Below are 11,562 nucleotides of genomic sequence, written 5' to 3'. Positions count from 1 at the left end.
GACACACGGACAGACACACAGACACACAGACACACAGACACACGGACAGATACACAGACACACACAGACACACAGCTGCAGACACGGCGTTCCCTCTGGGACATGGTATAAAGCCCACGTCAGGCCGCTGGGAGGTGACAGGTGCCGAGCTGTGTCCCGCAGCGGGTTAGGGCCCCGGGCCTTCTGCCTGGCCCAGAGAGCCCGTTGTCCTTGCTGTGCGCCGGGGTCCCGGCTGTACCCTCCTGCTCTCCTTCACCTCTTCTGCTTCGGGTCTGGACATCGCGGGACCCTCGCCGGCCTTACTGGGGGTGTCCGGCCCCACAGCTCCTCACGCAGAAGCCGAGGCAGCCGGTGCCCCTGGGACCAGCCTGGGAGGGGCTGAGAGGAGGAACGACCCGAGGGCTTTGGGCACAGTATTCCGAGGTCCCGGCCCACGACGCCAGGGGACCCAGAGGTCATTGGGAGGAAGCCTGCCCACGTCCACGGCAAAGGCCTGGAAAGTGGCGCAGGAGGTCTCCACAGCAGATGCGCAGGGAGCTCCGCGCGGGGCGCCAGGCAGGGGCTTCGGGGAGGACAGGGAACGGCAGTGCAGGCAGGGGAGGCTCAGAAGGACACGTCCCAAGGCTGGGACGGGGAGGTAGGAAGCTCTTGGGGGGCGAGCGCTGGAATGCGAGCTCGCGGTGTGGACTCATCCCCTGTGGCCGCGGGTACCCGGGCGCTGTCCCCACCGCGGGTCCCCTTGGTCTCACCTCGGCCCCTGTCTGTGGACCTGCTCGCGTCTCTCCCTGCACACTGCCAGGGAAGCCGTCTGGTCCTTTGTTGGGGGGTTTTGGTTCAATCTTACTTTGTATGGGTTTGTGGAAATCTGCTATTTCTTCTTGAGTCAATGTTGGTGATCTGTGCTTCCTAGGGATTGGTTCATCTCGATGATCACATTTGTTGGTGCACAATAGCTCACAGCATCTTCTTATAATCCTTTTAATTTCTGTAAAGTTGGTAATAATGTCCCTAAATTCATTTCTGATTTCAGTCATCTGGTTTTTCTCTCCTGTTCTCTGAGTTCAGCTAAAGATTGTCAGCTTTGTTGACGTTTTCAAAGAACCACCTTCCAGGAACATGATTGTCTTTATTTTTCTTCCCCTGTGTCTTTTATCTCTGCGTTAACCTTTATTATTCCCTTTCTTCTGCTGGCTTTGAGTTTAGTTTGCTCCTTTTTTCCAGTTCTTTAGGGCGTTAGGCGATTGATCGGCGATCCGTCCACTTTATCAGTGTGTGTTTACAGCAGTGAGTTCCTGCCGAGCTCTGGCGCCTCCCCTGAGTGGGGCCCCCGTAGGCTTTCATTTCATCCCGTTCACCTCAACCTGGGGTACGGCCTCCCTGCTGACTTCTTTGGCCCACTGGTTGTTTATGGGTGTGATGTTTGGTTTCCACATATTTGTGGATTTTCCATTTTTCCACCCGTGATTATTTCTAGCCCCATCCTTGTGGTTGGGAAGAGGAAGGTGGGGATGGCGGGAGTGTGGATGGAAGACACACGGACTCCAGCCTGGGGTCATGGGGGAGGCAGGGTGTTCTGCACAGTGACGCACACCAGGGCGAGGCTCAGGGCCCACAGTGTCCCCGGCAGAGGACCCCAATCACAGCTGGGGGCAGATGGTCCACAGGGACGAGGGACACCTGGTGAGGGATGGCCCAAGAGTCCTGGCCCCCTGCTTTGGGGTGGCAGGACCACCCGCGGGCTCCCTGGTGAGGGCCTAGTGACATTCTCCTTGGCAGACCGTGTCCCCACCTGCCTTGTCCACGTGATGCCCCTGGGTTGTGGACTGAGCCCCTCCACCTGTGCAGGGGGCCACACTCCACCCGGTCCTTCTGATTAATGCCCCCTCTGCCGGTGCGAATGTGTCTCCCAAGCCCTGTGGCCTGACCACTCTGCCTGTCCCATGTCCCCTCTAGGTGCCCCCTCAGACCAGCCCCGGGCTCTGCACCAGTTCCCACCTGGTCATCATTTGCCTGGGTCATTGTCCCCAGGAGTTAACTGTCCCCCTTCCCACCTGCTCCCGTCCACCCCCTGCAGCCAGAGGGCTCTCAAGCCCCAGGGCGGCCTTCTGAAACCCTCCTGAGAGCACCACCTTGCCTGGTAAGACCCCTTGGTGGCCCTGAGTCACTGGGGGTGTCTAGTGCCCCGGACGAGAGGCCTGTCCACCAGGTGACAACCTTCCCACCAGGGGACAAGCTCGCACCCAATTTTTTCTCTCTTTCCTGCGTTATCAACATGACCTTATCTATTGGTGTTTGGTTTTTAATCTGGCTTCCCTGCTGCAATGTAAACTCTGTGAGCCCAGTGGAGATCTGAAGGTGCCCTTCCCTTCATCCCGGGAGGAGGGACCCGGGCAGGGTGGTGAGGCCTGTTACCTCTGTCCTCGTGGGCTCACGGCCTCCATGCCGAGTGCGTGTGTGTGGCAGTCCCCATGCGGCCTGAGTGTGTTTTCAAGGGTGGTGGGCAGAAACACAGGGCCAGTCGAAAGCTGATGAGAACATTCAAGTGATGGGGCAGTTTGTGTAAGACCAAACCAGAGCACGTCTGTAGATCGAGAGTGCTGAGGGCAGCCGGGAGGCCTCATGGCCACCACTGGGTCAGAGCTGGTCGCGTGGCCAGGACGTGGAGTGTGGCACTCTCCGGGGGGCCATCGAATCTGTGCACGAGGAGCTCGCTGGGGAGCAGGTCCTAACAACACCCTGCTTGCACACTCATGGTGAGAGATGTAGCAGGCCGTCAGTGGTCAGGGGCAGGGCCACTTCTGGAAGCTTCTCAGGTGAGTGGCAAGTGCTTGGCGGATGTCTTGGCTAGCACCTGAGCCGGAGTGTGGGTGCACAATTCACAGGGCGGGGGTACACCCACTTCCGAGGAGGACCCAGTGCCAGGCTGGCCCCAGACCCCACCGGGCTCTAGGAGAGCCGTCACTGGGGACAGTCCAGCTCCTTGAGGACATCAGAAGTGGCCCAGGGGGTGGTGGGGACGAGGGGGGCAGACATAGAAGAGGGGAGGGCCCCACGGAAAGAGAGTTCATGCCGTGGGCTGTGAGGCCCAGGGTGCCTGTGGATCTAGAGCATCGTGGGCCGGTGTGAGCAGGGTGTCTGGGACAAAGACCGTGCTCGGGGGCGTTCGCTGGAGGAGTGGGCTCTCCCTCCCATTGGATTTGTGTCAGAGAGTCTGCCCCCCTTCCCGAGATCACGGGCTGCTTGGGAGGCCTGGTGGAGGGGCGTGGGGCTGCATCCTGAGCTCCTGAAATCGCAGGGTGGCCGGCCCCCCCGTGGACGACAATGTCACGGCTGCAGGACTGGGAGGGACACACGCGCGAGAGGACCCTGTGCTTGAAGGTGATTCTGTTCATTGTCAGCCCCTCTGGCCGGGGACTAGCCCCAGGGGACGCCGTGGCCCCATCACAGACAGGGTCCTTCCTTGTGGGCGGCGAGGCTCCTCACATCACAGGAGGAGGCGGCAGTGATGGGGCCCGACGCTAAACGGGGCGGCACTGCCTCGGGGTTCGGGCCAGTAGGAGGGGCTCAGCATTTCCTCCCGAAAGGCCTGAGCCAGGCGAGGACAAGCCGCATCGATCTGGGGCGGGCAGAACAGGCAGAGCGGGAAGCCCGAGGGCTCAGCAGTCAAATTAGGTGCAGGCTTTTCATTCATTTATTTATTTATTTTGGAAAACGAGGTGCCTGGCCTCCCTTGCAGGAAATTTGAAAACCTCCGGCTGATCTTCTATAGATGTTTTAATGCATTTTTTCACAACAGCGATACAAACGCAGGGAAGTTTGGTGCCGTGTAATTTCTGCAGATGACGCTCCCGAGACTCCCCATCCCTGTCCTTTCCTTGTGCGCAGAAGGAAGGAGCCATGTGGCTTCTCCATCCCGACCAGAATGAAGGAGGCGCTTTGGCCTTTGGCCACCTCCATGGTCAGTGCCTTGGGCGGGCAGCGCCGCCTGGGGCCACGGCCCCCCGTGGGCGCCTGCTGGGCAGGGCTCCCCTCCCACGTGCGGACAGTCTGGTTGTGATGGAGTCAACGGGCCGGAGCTGTTTGCAGAACAGTTGGTTTGGGAGCTGCCACGGGCCACAGGATAATTGTTCTTTGTTGTTTGGATGAACAACGGGCGGTGCTTTCCACACACGCACCCCACCCCCCGGGGCCTCAGACTTTCTTTCAGTCAATTCGTCATCCAATGTCAGGAGTGTCCGACCCTGGGGAAGAGCCGAGGACCTCTGTCGGCTTTGTCACATGGGCCCGTGGCCCCAGAGAGGCAGGCTCCAGGGAGGCGCTCTGGAACCATCCATTCAATGCAAGAATGAGTCAGGGCCAGCACCTCTGTCTCCAGAGGGGGAAACTGAGGACAAGACAGTCACCAGTTCACAGACCCCCAGGGACTTGGGCAAAGCCCCTGCTTGTGAAGTCAGGGGACAGTTTCCACTGGGCACTGGCAGGGCTGGGGTCCAGGGCGAGCCGGCCCCCTCCCCGGCTCCTCGGGGTCGGAGTGGCGCTCCCGCCCCACTCTGGCCCCTGGGTGTCAAGCTGGTGGCATTTCATACCGGCTCCCTGTGCTTTGTTGAACAAATAAGTAGTCCAGGTTAACAAGCATGGAGAGGGAGCGGGCCCCTCGGAAAAGCAGCCAGTGAGCCTGGCTGCTGACAGAAGCAGCTCGCACACGTGGAAAACCAACCTGAACAACCTGGGAGAACAGTCTGGAGCACACTTCCAAGGCTGGAGACCCAGAGAGCTGCTCACAAACACCGTGTCCTGCTTACAGCCTGCTGTTCCGAGCCGCTTTATGCAGAGTCCCGGACCCAGTGAACAAACACACACGCTGTGGGTCACGCGAGTGGGGTTCTTGCCGCTGGAGGGATTACGGGTTAGAGGTTGTGGCTGTGGTTCTGATGTTAATACTCGGGGAACCTCAGCGGATGACATAGGGGAATTCTCCGTACTACTTTTGCTACTTGTTTTGGTACATTTAAAATTATTTCACAAAAAAAGTTTTAAAAATTTAAAGAAATGTCCAACAAATCCAAGGAAAGGTTCTTAATAGAAATGCAACTGGAAATACTGATGAGCCTTTTTGCCCATCAGATGGCAGCATCTAAACAATTAATAATAGGAAGTGTCTTTTGGGTATAAGGAGACGGGCGCTGCTAGACAGTTGGAGTAAAAACTGGCAAAGCCTCTCTACGGGACAATGTGGCACTTCTCTGATGCTAAGGTGCAGAGACCCAAATGTGTCCTGTCTGAATGTGTGGGGTCTTTTGGGCTCCAGGGTCTGTCCTGCTGAGATTCCCACACAGAAAACCCAGATTTGTACACAGAACATATGTAGGGTCTTTGTCGCAGAGTTTGCAATAGCAAGAAATTGCAGACCGTTTAATAATCCGCTTATTCATGAGGGGCACGCGGGGGACCCAGGGGCCAGAAGCTCCCCGTCTGCCCTGTGGAAGAACCAACAAGAACGCAGCCCGCCTGAGTCTGCTGAGTCGGGGTGGGGTGGGGGCGGGAGAGGCTGCGAGCCTGGGTAGCAAGCGGGGCTTTGGACGGTTTGTACTTGAAGAACGGTTGTTGGGAGCGCGTAATGCCCACTCACTTCTCTACCCTCTGCCCCAGCTGGTCGCGGCCATCGTGTTCATCAGCTTCGGTGTGGTGGCGGCCTTCTGCTGCGCCGTTGTGGACGGCGTGTTTGCGGCTCGGCACATAGTGAGTTCCTTCTACATTTTGTTCTCCATTGCTGGTGGGGGTTTAAAAACATCTACAAAAACAAAATTTCATTTTGCAGAATTCAGCTCACTGACCTTCTTGGTTCCTTTCTCCACTTGTTTGTCCTTCTCTGGCTTTTCCTCATTCCCTGCAAAACTGAGCTGCACAAGTGCACACCCATGCACAAGTGTGTACATGCACGGACAGGAGGACACTCACGTGCACACACACACAGTCACATGCATACAATTCACATGCACACGCAGTACACTCACGCACTTGTGTGTGTCACATGCATATGGGGCATACACACACTCACGTGCATGCACATCTGTGCACACTCACATGCGTATACTCGCACACGCACACTCATCTGCATGCACACGCACACGCTAAGCACACTCACATACACACATACTCATGTGCACGTGAACACACTCACGTGCACACATGCACATACATGCACGCACACACTCGTGTGCATGCGTGTGTACCGACACGCAGGCACACACATGCGTGCACACACACGCGTGCACACGTACACACTGACACGCACCAGCATCGGCATCTCAGTCGGAATCCAAATTTTCAACTTCCTACGTGACTTTCCTCTATCTTAGCTCTGAAACCTCTGCCCGAGCACTTAGTTCAAATTCGTGTCTTGAGAGAGTTTTCTCCTGATGCTGTGGTTGTGAGACCCTTTACCTCCGTTGATCTCACGGCGTGAAGCGTCCGTCAGGGTCCCTCACGGCAGAGCCGCACCAGGGGCTCACTGTGGAACCGCGGCCACGGCTCAGGGCGCTGGCTGGTTTTGTTTGCGACAAGCAGGTTCCAAGTGAGAGAGAAATCAGAGCAATGAGGATGATGAGCATAAAAATACTAAAGTCTGCTAAAATCGGTCAAGGCGACCAGGCATCCATTGTCAAATTAGGTAGGATAGTTTTTAAACCTTTTTGTATATTTAGAAAAGCTTTGCTACAATGTCAGGAAATGGCTCTTGTTTCAAGCTGACCTGCCCTTGGCCCACATTTCCTCTGAAACCAGACGCCCGTCATGTATGGCTGCTTTGACCTTGGATGCCGGACACAGGAGCCGGCGGGGCTGGTGCCGGCTCGGCCTCTGCCGTCCGCTGCGCGAGCCGTGTCGACCTTCCCAGTGTCCTGTCCTGCTAAAGGACCTGAGACGCCGCGACAGACGTCTACAGCCTGAGGCGCGCTGGGCGGGCAGCAGACGGACATCGCGTTCCTGCTGCCCCGAGGCCTCCGAGCTCGCCAGCAAGCACGCCGCTCAGCAACGGCGTCAGGCTTGTGCCGCCCACGGAGAGCTCTGTCCCCACAAATGCTCATGTGGAAACCTAGTCCCCAAGGCGACGGTGACTGGATGCAGGCTTCGGGAGGTCACGAGGTGGGGCCTCTGTGAAGGGATGTCCTCCTCCTCGTGGGCGAGCCCACGCTGTCCCTGAACCCGGAGGTGGGTCCCCACCAGACGCTGGATCTGGCGCCCCCTGACCTTGGACTCCCAGCTGCCAGACCATGAGGAGCCGATGTCTGTTGCTCACTGACCCCAACTTACGGTATCTTTGTGGCAGCAACCCGCATGGACTAAGAAATTGGTACCAAGAGTGGGGTGCTGCCCGGGGTCCCCAGGGCCAAGCAAAGCCCCTGGAGGTGGGGGGAGGTGGATAAAAAGGTGCAGGCTTTTCAGTCCGAGAAGCGCAGGAGCAAACTGTGAGCTTGGGCCGGTTTCCTACTTGCAATGGGGTGATGCTCCTCTCCCAGGGTGTGGTTGAGGATGACCTAGAGTCACGTGTGCCTTTTAGGGGCTGCCAAATCAAGGAAGACCACCCTTTCCTGGGCAGACCCTGTTCTTTTAGTTGAAATGAGATGTGGACTTTTGGGAACCCACAGACAGAGTCTGGGCAGAAGGCTTCACGAGACCCATCTTTTTTCCTCTATTAACTACAGAGCCAGCAATAGCTGGGTTTTCCTGAGAAGTGGTGACATGGTGTTTGAAGATGGGCATCTTCACTCGGCCCCAGGTTCTGCCTGGCTGGTGACCTGGGAGAGGAAGGGGCTGGGGGAGCATGGTGAGGGGGCCAAGGTGCAGGGCCCTGATGCAACTTTCCTTGTTTGTCTGGAAGGGAGCTGAGGGAGAGTGCTCTGGGTTCCCAGCTCAGGGACTGTGCATGAGGCCCCGCCCCCTGGGGGTGGAATCAATGGGGGGAGCAGGGGCCTGGCCCCATTGTCTGTGCATCCTTCCACAGTGGTCCCGACCTGGTGCCCCTTCTCTGTCCTGAGAGGGCAAAGCCGTCAGAACTTCATGAGGCTCCAACGTGCCCTGCGTAAACTTGAATGCTTCTTAGGTCTTTAAAAAGTGCAAGGGGCGCCTGGGTGGCTCAGTTAAGCGTCTGCCTTCGGCTCAGGTCATGATCCCGGGGTCCTGGGATCGAGCCCCACGTCGGGCTCCCTGCTCAGCGGGGAGCCTGCTTCTCTCTCTTCCTCTGCCTGCCTCTCTGCCTACTTGTGCTCTCTCTCTGTCAAAAAAATAAATAAAATCTTAAAAAAAAAAAGTGCCGGCACCCAGTGTTAATCTTAGGCTAATCCGGGTTTGCCTTATAGTAACCCATTCTTTCCACTTTTCTGTAAGTTTGAAATTATTTCCAAATAAAAGTTTTAAAATGCGAGGGCCAAGTGCACGGCTTCACTCTCCCCGGTCAGGGGTTCGAAGTGAGTGCTGCAGGGGCAGTTGGCCCAGCCCCGGGGGGATCGCTGCCTCCGGAGAGCTCAGGCTCCCCCAGACACCGAGGGTGCTTGCTGAGCCCGCCGCACGGCCCACTCCTCACACCCTTGCACTTTCCTTTAGTCTTCGGCTTGGTTTTCTGCTTTGCTCCGGCTGCACGTGGCCGTTGTCTGTGGGGCTGGCCCGTCCTCCCTGCACAGGGCGTGTGCATCGGGGAAGACACGGACGTGGGTCCGAAGGAGCTGAGTTTCCAGGTTGAACGTGGGCAACCGGACTCGGGGGCTGGGCGTGATTGTCCAACAGACGATAAAATCAATTGACCAAAGGCTCTTTCCCACAAACTTGTCACCGGCTTTTAGCACCTCCCAAAATTATGATTTTAAGATGCCAACAACTGGGAGACAAAATGTGGGGACACCAGGATGTGGGGAACACAGGCCCCAGGATGCAGGATGTGGTGCCGGGCACGGCGCTGAGGCCCAGCTGCACCCAGGCCCGCAGAGCTCAGGCCGGTGGCCTCCGGACCACTGGGCCTGCAGGGTGGACACCCCTTCCTGTGCCCACAGCACCTAGGAACGGTGACAATGTGGCTGGGTCTCGAGGACCGCACCAGTGCCCGCCGGGCGTCGGCTCCCCTCCCGGGTCAGTCCCAGCCTCGGGCCTTCAGTCGCTTGCACGCTTGCCGCTCACAGTCTGCACTCCAGGCTCCTCTCTCCCGGCTGCCGACAGCCCTCGCCCTGCCTGCCCAGCAGATGCCAGGGGGCTTGGGTCGGGCAGGCAGCCTTGGGAACCCCGGTCTTGAGGTCTGCCCTGTGCGTGGGTGTTTGCTAGTCTCTCCTCCCACTCAGACACGTCGCAGAGAAATTTCCTTCAAAACCACTTGTTTTGAAGCGGGAGGTCTCCTCCATGCTGCATGCGGGAGCAACAAGGGAAGGCATGCGCTCCCTCGGCACCTGTCCCCTTTCTCGGACGACTGGGTTCTGTTGACTGGTTTGCAGGCGAGGCGCGAATGTTGCCCGCTAGGACTCCCTCGTTCCAAACTGGCAGGTGCCTCGCGAAGCGGAACGCCGGTCCCTGGGACTTGGAAGGTCGTCAGGACATCTGTCAGGAATCACTGATTTCTACCCAGCGGGGCCTTCTGGCGGATCGTCTGCGGGACTCGTGGTTCTGGTTTATCACAGGAGACACGGGAAATAATGGGGTCAGGACGGACTTGTGCTAGCAGAACAGCTTCGTGGCTGGGACTCAACACACCGCACTGACGGTGGGGGCACGGTGTCTTCTTCCTCCCGGTGGCCCCGGTTCCTCATTCACAGCTGCCTTCCCCCTGTGCAACAGGCCAGGGGCAGTGGACCTCTCTGGAAAGGGTCAGGGTCAGCACATTAGGCCTGTGGCCACGTGGCCTTGGTCACGGCTACTTAGTGCCGCCGCCGCAACACAAAAGCAGCCACAGACCATATGTGGACAAATGAGCATAGTTTTGTGCCAATAAAACTTTATTTACAAAATCAAGCTGTGGGCCAGACGCGGCCCAAGGGCTATAGGGGGCTGACCCCTGCAGGAGACACACAGGGTTTCAACTGAGCTTTAGTGACTTAGAGTCTGATATTAATAAGTATGGTGTCTTAATGTTAATCTAGGTGGAACGGTTAAGAAATAAAAACCGTGTCAATGGTCTTTCTGCACACCACTGCCCATATTCTTAGACTAGAATGGTTAGACCAGACTCTGGGCTCTCTCCAGCCCCTGCAGAGATGAGGGTTATCCCCCGAGAAACACAATCTCTAAGGACATCATACATTCAAAAACCAAGTTTGTGTGATAGGTGGGACTCACATAGGTCACAGTTTTATTTAATTCAAACTAGTAAGAATTATTTCATCCTGATTGGACACTGAAGATCAGACAGAAAATGAAACCAAGTCACCAGTGCTTTTGTGTTAGGAAGAGGACTTACTGAAAAGTCCAAGTCTTACACCAATTCTTTGTGTCTGATTGAAGGTGGCGCCCAGCCGGCTGAATGTCTGTGTCCCCAGAACACGTGTATGGCGGCCAGACAGCCGTGCGGTGGCAACAGGAGGAGGGCCAGCCACTGGGAGGTGATCAGGGTCAGATGGGGTGGGATTAGTGTCTGGACAGAGACCAGAGCCCACTGTCCGCCGTGGGAGGAAAGGCAGGAAGAGGCCGGCGCCCTGGTCTCGGGCCGCTGCTAGGGTTGCGGGAACAGGTCGTGGTTCAGGCCGCCCCGCCCTTGGCATGTGGTACACTGGCCAGAAGACTGGAGCAGAATAGTGGCAAGATGTCCCAGACCAGGTGGCCGGCGCTCCCGTGGGGCTGGACTCGGCCCAGGACAGGGTGACCCGTGCGTCTGGACCCTTCCAGGAAGGCTGCGAAGTCAGAAAGGGTGTTGCCACGTGGTTATCGGCGTGAGGAAGGGCGCCGATCCAGCAGGACGGGAACCTCATCGTCGGCAGGATGCTGCCATCTGTCACACGGTGCCACCAGCGCCCGGGACCGGGTGGGACGCTGAGCTGGAGCTGCTAGAACAGGGCCTTGTAGGGATGACACCCCCGAGGGAGGGAGGGTCAGAGCGGAGTCAGCGGGTGTCTGGCGAGGGCTCAGGGGTGGTCACCGCGAGGCCCCAGGGCGCCTGCACAGCGGTGGCACCAGTCCCCCAGCCCCCGGCCCTGCACAGCCCCGTTGTCTGTCCTCCATCCATCCTCACCCGTCTCCTGAGGGAAGGTAGACCCACGCGGCTGCTCAGCTCCGTCCCCTGGGCTTCATCTGGAAGGTGCGGTCATGGGTGGTTTCCTATGCTCTTCTTAGGTCAGAGCTGGGAGTGCTCTGAGAAATATGACTAACGGAGAAATAAATACTCCTTGTTATTGCTGTGTCCCCTAGGGGCGGGCACTGTTCTAACCTGGGTACTTTCCTAGTCTGGCACTGCGATGATCCCTGGATGCTGGGCACAGACTTGGAGGGAAAATTGAATAGGGCCATAGGTGGTGGATGTATGTTGAGTGGTTGGTGGGTGGATGGCTGTAGGGAGGGAGGGAGGGAGGAAGGGAGGGATGGAGAGAGGGG

At 57.7% G+C, this 11,562-nt stretch overlaps 1 protein-coding gene across 1 annotated transcript in view; it reads left to right on the top strand.

Annotated features, from left to right (window-relative positions):
• The window catches only part of TMEM255B (transmembrane protein 255B), a 27,949-nt gene that overhangs the window by 11,185 nt on the left and 5,202 nt on the right, over positions 1 to 11,562 (top strand). The window contains exon 4 of the mRNA XM_032402523.1: positions 5,650 to 5,739. Within this exon, the coding sequence (XP_032258414.1) occupies positions 5,650 to 5,739 (90 nt within the window). The remainder of the gene's footprint in view (positions 1 to 5,649; positions 5,740 to 11,562) is intronic.

Source organism: Phoca vitulina, unplaced genomic scaffold, assembly GCF_004348235.1.
Source record: "Phoca vitulina isolate PV1807 unplaced genomic scaffold, GSC_HSeal_1.0 scaffold5, whole genome shotgun sequence".
Classification (NCBI taxonomy): Eukaryota; Metazoa; Chordata; class Mammalia; order Carnivora; family Phocidae; genus Phoca; species Phoca vitulina.
The sequence above is the reverse complement of the archived record's forward strand: the minus strand, read 5'-3'. Positions and strand labels throughout refer to the sequence as shown.